The sequence below is a fragment of the Pteropus alecto genome, unplaced genomic scaffold (genome assembly GCF_000325575.1).
Source record: "Pteropus alecto unplaced genomic scaffold, ASM32557v1 scaffold223, whole genome shotgun sequence".
NCBI classification, from domain to species: domain Eukaryota; kingdom Metazoa; phylum Chordata; class Mammalia; order Chiroptera; family Pteropodidae; genus Pteropus; species Pteropus alecto.
In genome coordinates, this window is record NW_006434441.1 from 3,441,647 (window position 1) to 3,450,548 (window position 8,902).

Genomic DNA, 8,902 nt, shown 5'->3' on the forward strand with positions numbered 1-8,902 from the left:
ATGGTCCTGAGCGGGGCCCTGTGCTTTTGGTGAGTGTCTGAGCCCTGGGGGCAGCTGTGCATGAGAGAAGCGAGCACCAGGTGGGCCTGATGGCCACCTTTCCTGGTGGGGGTAGTTGGGCAGTGGGGACAGCCCCCAACTCTCTAATAGGACCTCTGCCAGCCTCTCCAGTAGGGTGGACCCTCGTAGGAGACAGGCGTGTCGTCTGTGTGGACCTGCAGTTCATGTGTCCACAGTGAGTGGAGGTCAGGAGACGGGCCCGAGTCTGGCTGTGACACCCACTGCAGTGACCTGACGTCATTCTGGCCCTGCTCCACTGCCCACTGCTGCCCTTTGGGACAAAACAGCAGCAGCAGAACTGTCCGGCTGGTTGGTCTGTCTGCCTGGCCTCAGCCATGTGCTTACCAGGCACTCGGCTGTGCTCTGGACGTCGCAGCTGTGAACAGCACAAGGCCTTGCTGTTGCTGAACAGCAGGTCTAGAGCAGTTTTTTCCCAAAGATGAAGGAATTTTGAACTTGAAGAAATTCTTAACTCAGTAGGGACCATGTGGCTGAGAGGAAATAAAGGCCCCGGCGCCCGTGACAACGGATGAGCGGTTTAGTCTGGAAGATGCAGGGCATTGTCTGGTGCGTCCTTTGAGCTCAGAGAAGGGTAGACTCTGCGGCCGTGACTCAGCGGTGATGGTGGCAGGGCAGGGCGGGGCCCCGGGACTGACTTTCTAATGTGACATGGGGCGAGATTGCTGGGTGTAGGTACGACTGAGTAGGAAGAAGGGTGGGGACCCAGGGAAGGCTGTGGGGTTGTCCCCTGGTGGGGCTGGGTGACTGCTGTGCCTCCTTCTGGCACAGTGGGAGGAGGGGGGCATAGTGCCTGGGCCTGGGGGACCCTGGAGCTGGGTCATGTGCACAGAACATTAGCCTCTCTTGCTTGAGTGTCATGTCTTGATGTTCCAGAATGAAGGAAGCAGTGCTTAAGGTGCTCTATTTGCATGACGACCAGCTTCTGGCCGGAAGGCTGCAGGCAGGGAAGCTCATGAAAGATGTGTGGCCACCAGGCCTCTTCTTCCTAGGTTCCTGTGCTCTCTAAGGCGGGGCTGGGAGGGCCCAGGCCTGGCACCGCAGACGGGCGCCCTGAAACCAGGCTCGGAGCAAGGGCAGGTAGCAACCACACCCCCAGCAAAGTGAGATTGGTGCCTCTCAGCAGAGGCGGGGTGTTTCCCAGGTGAATGCTTTGTCCCTCCCTCACAGGTGCTTTCAGGTCACACATTCCTTTCCTGGGACCTAGTGCTGAGAAGAGAACTAAGATGGCTCTCTGTGCCTTTGCTTCCTTGGGGGATATGCTTCTGCCCCTTTACCCAGAGTCCCCTCTGCTCTCTGGGGACCCCCGTCGCTCAGTATGCTGGGAACCTGAGAGCTGGTGGCACCATCTGGCCTGGTGTTTACTTGTTCTGCCTTCCACAGCATGTGTGACAGGCCACTTCTCTCTAAAACAGTACACATCTGCCCATCTGAGACACGTTCGCCAGGCACTGGGGCCAGGCAGACCCTCTGCAAGGTCGTGTGCGTGTGCACATGTGGGTACGCAGATCTGTGAGTGTACACGTACATGTGCAGACATGTGTGTGTGCACACAGCCTTGCTTGTGTTTGAGCACATGTGCGCATGTGAGTGTGCACGTGGGGACTGGCACAGAAATGATGGAGACACAGCTTGGTTCTCAGGTGTCAGAGGACGTAGCAAATGTCCAGATGCCTCTGAGGAGGAGCTGGAGGGTGGAGGGGCATTGAAGGAGGAAGTCAGACCCCCATGGGCTTGGGAAAGACTTGAAAACTTGACCCTGAACAATAGGGCAGGCATAAGGGAGGCTGGTACAGTGCACTCGGTGTCTTGAAGTCTTCTAGGCTAGCAGGCAGGAGATCACCCTTCCTGCATGACATCTCTGATAGCTGAGGACAGCACGCCTCCCAGAGACCTGCTCCCCAAAGTCCATGATGGGGGAGGGGGCAGGCAGGCAAAGCTCCTGCATCCGCTGTCCCTCCTGTAGGCGAGGAGATCAGGGTTGTCCCCAACCGATTTCTGGATGCCAGCCTCTCTGCCGTCATCCTGGGCGTCCAAGGGCTGGAGCCAGTGCTTGTTATGTGGCACGGGGCAGGAGCCCACTCTGAAGCTGGAGGTGAGTCCTGGGGGGCACGGGCTTCAGCAGGCCGCAGACTCTAGACTCTGAGGGCTATGTGTCCTCGCCTTCACCCGCCCGCGCCCCTCATCTTGGCCCTCTGTTCACAGCTGGTAGATACCATGCAGCTCTACCACAGCCCTGAGGTGGCCAAGCCCTTCACCTTCTGCCGCTGGGACATGGGGGTCACTGCCAGCTTCGAGTCAGCTGCCTTCCCAGGCTGGCTCCTCTGCATGATGCCTGAGGCCTACCAGCCTCTCAGACTCACCTAGCTCCTGGGAGATGCCAGTGTGGACCCGCCCATCACCAACTTTTACTTTCATCAGTGTGACTAGGCCCCCAGGCCACCGCCCCTCCTCTGCCCCCATCTACCTGGTGGGGCACATGCCTGCTATCTTAGTTCCTAGCTCCAGGAAACCCCGAGATCTGGGCCGGGTGCATGGTTCTCTCCCAACTCGGTGCTGCTTCTGGTGTGGACTCTCCAGGAGGAAATATTCACAGGAAATATTCACAGGAGGCGAATATTTCCAAGGGGCTGGGCAGGGGCTGTTGGTGATGTGCCCAGTGCTCCTGAGCTCTACAGGCCAGCCCATCCCCAGCTGAGCCTATTAGGGCCACCAGCTGCCCACTCAAGGTCCTGTCAACACCGCAGTGCAGGAGAGGAGGATGTCACAGAGTGAGGGTCCCAAGGCCCTGCCCTGCCTTCCAATTTAGCTGCATGATGCGCACAAGCACGCGTGCTCGTGTGTGTGCATGTCCTCTCCGTCCTCACTGTCCCACTTGCCATGCTCAGGGAGGGCCGTGGTGCCCAGGGTGACAGCTCTAGCTCAGAGATCCGAGGATGGGCAGCTGGGTCACTCCTGAAGCCCAAGGTGCAAGTAAAATCCAAGAGGCTGGAGCCTGTTCACTTGGAAAGATGCTCGTTACGCAGTGCGTGGGAAGAGTGTAGCACCGCGGCACAGCCCTAGTTAACCTAGTTCTCAGTTAAGAACTGTCTGTCTGCTCCTGTGCAACAGGAAGCCCGAGAGTTCACCTTAACACTTGGGGTGTCAGGCCCCGGGGCTTTAGGTGCTATCCTTGTTCCTATTTACCAGTACCCCTTGCTGTCACACAGTGGCAGCAGGCCCCCTGTGTCACCATCAGGGGAACTGGTCTTGTGGAGAGCAGAGTGGACAACTGCTCACTCCCTGAATGACGTTTGGGCAGAGCCTGGAGGATGGGTGTGGGCCCCCAGTGAAAATTTCACACACTGTGACCTGGAGTGGTCACGGCCACTGAGACTCCAGGTATGGGGCTCGGCCTCGCAGGGTCTCCTGTGCCGAGTGGATAGTGTCCCCAGATTTGTGTTCCTCGGGAACTTCAGACTGCAGCTTTGCATGGAGATGGGGACTTCGCAGGTGCAATTAGCTAAGCGGTTGTGCTGCACTGGGACGGACCCCCATCCAATCTGCCGCTGTCTTTGCATGAGGAAGAGAGGATGTGCAAGGACTCAGGGGACCCAGGCAAGAAGGTGGGTTGGAGACACCAGTGCCCAGGGGAACATGGCCTGCCAGAGTCCTTAGCTCAGAGAGCATGTCCCTGTTGTTTTAAACCACCAAGTCTGTGCTAACTGGTTGCAGCAGTGGAGGCAATTGGTCGTCCAGGTGTCCTGGTGTACACACCTGTGTTCCCCCATCCCCGCCACACACACACTGCCCGGCCATCTCTGTGACCTGTAGGACATGGTGTAAGTAACACGGTGCCTCTTCTGAAGTTCCTTTGGCTTCTGTGCTCGTCTCTCTGACTCTTTGTCCTTTGCGCTAGGGGACAGCCGCCATGCTGTAAGCAGCTGAAAGAGGCTGGATAGTGAAAAATGAAGCATCCTGCCAAGAGTCACATCTGAAGATGCCGCTGACAGCTCAGCTGCAGCCTGGGGACACTGAGACACAGAACCAGCCTTCGAGCTGTTCCAGACACCAACCCTCAGAAACTGCAAGAGAAATAAACACCTGGTGCTTTATGTGACTCTGTTTTGGGGTCACCTGTTAGGTGTCACTGATACGCAGTGAAGAGAAGTAAATGCATTTATTTTATCTTGATTCAATTTTCTCCAACATTTTTATTTTCCTTCTCACAACAAACACTGGCCCTTTCGTTGACTATTCTGCGTTCCCACAAGGTCTAGGTCTTCCTTGACAACCTTTGCGCCTCCAGCCATGCATGCCAGGAACTGTGGCTCAGGTCCGCACCTGAATTCCAGGGGTAAGAGCAGAGGCTGGGGCGGGGCCAGATCTGAGCGCAGATATTGCACCTGTTCCCCACAATCAGACCAACCTGGCAGGTTCTGATTCCACTGAGAGGCTGGCAAGGGGGCAGCCAGGCCAGAGGGTTTGCTTGCTGGACACTGACATAGCCTCCTGGACCCCATGGAGAACACGCCCCAGGTACCAGGCTGCTTCTGAAGACATAGTCTGTACTCTGTCCCCTATTGTCGCCTCCTCCCAGGAGTCTCTGCTGAGTTGAGAGCCCTAGCCTTGCTCTAATAGTGCCTTGTGTGTCTCTATGTGAATGTCCCCTCACTTGGGGTCTGTGGCCCCTAAAATGACCTTGAAGTCAGGGCTGCATCAGTTTGTGTTCAGGTGCCTGGCACAGTGCTGGGCACTTAGAATCCAGTGAGAATCGCATGCAGAGGCCACTTGTCATACCAGAACACGCTCCCTCCACCAGCTGAACCAACCCACCTCGGGAGCAGCTGACTCTCACGTCTTTCCTAAAGCTTCTGTAGCCTGGAGAGTGTCGGCACCATCGGCAGGACGACAAAACTCAGAAGGGTGTTAGCAGGTGAGCTGGCATCACGATGCTCAAGTGACATGGCCTGTGGTTGGGGGTCTCTTCTTCCTCATGATCCCCCGCAGAAGCCAGTGTTTAGGGAGCTGTGTGTCTGCAGCACGTACCGTCTGTGCCAGTGGTTGGCACCGAGGACAGTTGAGTGTCCAGAGAGGGTCTCAGACCCAGTCACGGGAGTGGAGATGGCACGGAGGCTCTGAACCATAAAGAAGCCGTGTACTCAGAGGTCTCTCGTCCTGTTCCACCTCGGGATGTGCAAGCCCTGGCCAGTGGTACTGTGTCGGGGCTCTCCTGGGTGACCACAGGGCCCACATACTGTTAGGGTTCTTAGGAGGTGGTGGGGTCCCCGGCCCTGAGTGGTGACACAGAGCCGATTCAGTCCACTTCTAAGGACGCCGCGACAGCTATTATGTCGTGTCTGAGGCCGGCCTGGTCCTGGGAATTTAGTTTTGTCCTCAAGGACATTGTCTGCCTGTGTTGTCTCCAACCTGCCCACAGACTTGAGTTGCCTGTTAACTGTCTTTTCAAGGGTTGAAAACTCAGTAACCCAGCTGGACTGTGAATCTCAGGGGCCCTGTGGTGTGTGCTGTTGTCACAGCAGTGTGGGTGCTCAGTGTTGCCCAGGATCATGCCCCATGCCTGGCCCTTCCCTTAGAGGGATGGGGCTTGGGAGGAGTGAAGAGCGACTGGCCTCACAGAACAGAAAGTAGGCCCAGCCTGTCCACCTTCTCTCACCTCTTCTGGGGTGCTGCCTGACCTCTCCCACTACCCCCAAGTCTTTTGTGGAACTTCGCAGGTGACCCGATGTGGAGAATCTCCGCGAGATGGGGTTCCCAGAGAACACTGTGCCCAGGTGTTCTGCCCCCAGAGTGAGGGGAGTGGGCGGACAGATGGGGGTAGGCAGGCTGAGTTAAGTTCTGGCAGTTAGGGACCTGTGTGTCCACCCTGTCTTGCTCACGTTGAGTCATGTGCCCTAGGTATCCGGGCTTATGGCACTGGCCTGGTTCAAGATAGATCTGGGCTCAATGTCCTCCCTAAGTGGCCTTCCTTAGACGTCTTGGCTCGTCGAGCTGATGTTGTCAGAAACTGTTGAAATACAAAGGCATCTCTGTCTTCTTTCCAAACAGGGCCACAGTCACCACGCTATCAGCCCCCACTCTCATGTCACCTGTCTGGCTGCAGACATCAGAGGCTGTTCTGTCCTTGTCTCCTCGGACATATCCACTCTTGCCTCTTCTACCTCTAAGCCTAGAATGGAGCACATGGGGCACCAGAGGGAAGGTGACCAGAAGACGTCTGACCCCAGCAGTGCTTATCTGGTGGCCCAGGCCACCCACGACCGTGTCAATCATAGTAGCTAAGAGCAGAGGCCCAGCGCCTGGCTTCTGAGGACAAACGCTCATTAACGCCCCAACCTTCTCATTACCCAAACTGTGCTGCTAATGTTGTGAACCCCCAGGCTCTTCTTCCTTGACCTGGAGCCATTTATAGAGATGCTACAGGCCTGAGCCATCTGGCCAGACAGTGTAAACCCAGGACAGGCGCCTGGAGAGCCAGGGGTTCCAGGCATACAGGCCCTGCAGGTCAGTGGTGGGCGGGCTGTGTGCGCTCTCCCTCTCCCTCTCCCTCCCTCCCTCTCTCTCTCTAGTGCTCTTGCGCTCGCTCACTCACTCACTCGCGCACGCTCTCTCTCTCTCTCTCTCTCTCTCTACTTCCTCTGCCAACATCTCCAGTGTGCTCTCTTCCTTCATACCTCCTGGCAACTCTCTGGATGACAAGGTGGACGGCAGGACACTGCGGGATTCCAGGTGAGTTCAGGGCACAAAGAAGGAATCTGAGGAGGAGGTGGATGTTAAGGATTTAAAAGTCTTTAGAACCTTAGATTTGAGGAAGTAATTTCAGGGATTCCGGGTCGGTGGTGTTCGGTAGTTGGCGAGGCTAGGGGCTCCACATGGATGCCCCGGTGCTGGCTCCACTGCTCAAGGCAATGCTCGCAGGCCCCCGTGTCTGCACTGCTCCCTGACTCTACAAGAGCAGGTCCCTGGTATCCATATCACTCTCACTAGGTTTTTGTGTAAAATGCATAGTGAAACTCAGCTTTGAAAATATTGCCCTGCCCAGCCTCTCATTCCAGTGGCAATAACTTGGAAGCCCAGGGACAAAGGGTACTTTCCAAGGTGGCAAGAGAAACAGGCGGCAGCTCTGGGGCCAGAACCCCATGTCGCTGTTTAAACCTGCTGTGAGGTCGTGGGACCCACTTGTAAACACTGTGCTTCTTCGGGCGGAGGGCGGATGGTGCTGGGAGAGCTATGAGCTGCGTGACTTTAAGATCTTGTTAACTTCTGTGGGGAAACGAGTGTCTGCACACAGAACCACGATGACATGGAGAGTTTAGTAGGAGAGCAGCACAGGGCGCGACAGCAAAGCGAAGCCTCGGCGACCCCACATCACGGAATCACCATCGTTTCATCTGAATCTTAATAACCACGTACTGGTTTGATGGTTTTATAGATGCTGGGGTTGAGGATTGGAGGTGCAGTGACAGGCCCTCGTGTGTCTGAGTCATTTCTCTGAGCTGATAATTAATTTGGAGGAACTAGATAGTTGGCCCTGGCACCAAAGCCTGGATGGACGGTGGTGAGGAAGGTGATGTCTGAGGCAGGGACAGCAAAGGCAGCCCTGAGTGTGGCTACTGGGAAGATGAGGAGTCACGGGCCTGGAGAAGCGAGATGCACTCTGACGAGCGAACTCAGGCCAGCAGGGGTGGATCAGATGGCCTTGGAGACAGCAAGCTGGGTGGGGACATGGGGAAACAGTGCCCAGAGCGGGAGTCCAGGAGGGGCTGGATTTGAGGGAGAAACATCAGAACACGGACATAGGTGAAATGGCTGTAAACGTGCCCTGTAAAGGCGAATCCACCCGCTGGAACTTGCTGGTGAATCGGGCCAGAGTCAGGGGACCTGGGAGAAATGTTGATGATTCTTGGGGTTTGAATCTCTGGCTGGAAGAGATTATGTCAGCAAGAGACATGAAACTGGGAGGGAGAACGAGCTGGGCGCCAAGGCTGACATGACTGTAGGGATACTTGGTTGGCTATGGAGGCAGAGTGTCTGGATGGGGTGTCCTGGATGTGCTGGAGGTGAACTTGGGTGTTCAGTCTGGGCTCGGGAGTGCTAGGCTGAGGTGGTCACTGTGGCTGTGGAAACGGGTGACTTGAAATTTTTGAGACATGAAAGAGATGTGCTTGCAACTTCGACTTGTGGCTTTCAGCCTTAGGGACGCTTCCACAAGGTAGGGACAGCCTACAGGGGGCATGAGGAGGGGGTAAGGAGTGGGTGAAGGAAGGCAATTGACGCCAAGGGGCCTGAAGGCCAGATAGTAGAGCGACCAGGAAATAGTCTAGACTTAGCTCCATGAAGGCCAAAGTCAGTCTCGAGAACACCTTCCACGCAGAGGGCGGATGGGGACCCGGGAGAGGGAGGCCCGGTGGTGCACAGATAGCATGGAGGATGCCTAGGGCTACTTGCTGGTGACATTGGAGCCAGAAAAGGGGAGCTGGTGAGGTCTGAGACAGCCAGATATGGTGTCCAGGGAGAGGCGCAGGACAAAGTCCAGCGAAGGTCACTTGGGGACAACAGAGAAGGAACAGCTTTGGGGACAGAGTACGTGGCACTCAGGGAGGGACCGAGGTGGACACTCCTCGCCAGGACCCCAGGCTCCCTGATGGATGGGGTGCCGACTTCTGGCTCCTCTTTACCCCACTGCAGTCAAGCTGGCACCCAGGCCGGGACAGAGATGGGACTCTGCGGGAGCCCGCGGAGGATACGCTGGGGCCTGGGGCCAGGCTAGGTCAAGGGCTTCTGGGCACCAGGGGACCCAGCTGGACTGGGCCAGCACTGATTC

The 8,902-nt window shown here is 56.5% G+C and overlaps 1 protein-coding gene across 1 annotated transcript; it reads left to right on the forward strand.

Moving 5' to 3' along the window:
• Positions 1-2,508, forward strand: IL36RN (interleukin 36 receptor antagonist). The gene is given in 5 exon segments (XM_006909461.1): positions 1-29; positions 955-1,038; positions 2,043-2,115; positions 2,117-2,173; positions 2,284-2,508. Coding segments are annotated over 5 exon segments (468 nt in total).
• Positions 2,509-8,902: the final 6,394 nt, after the last annotated feature.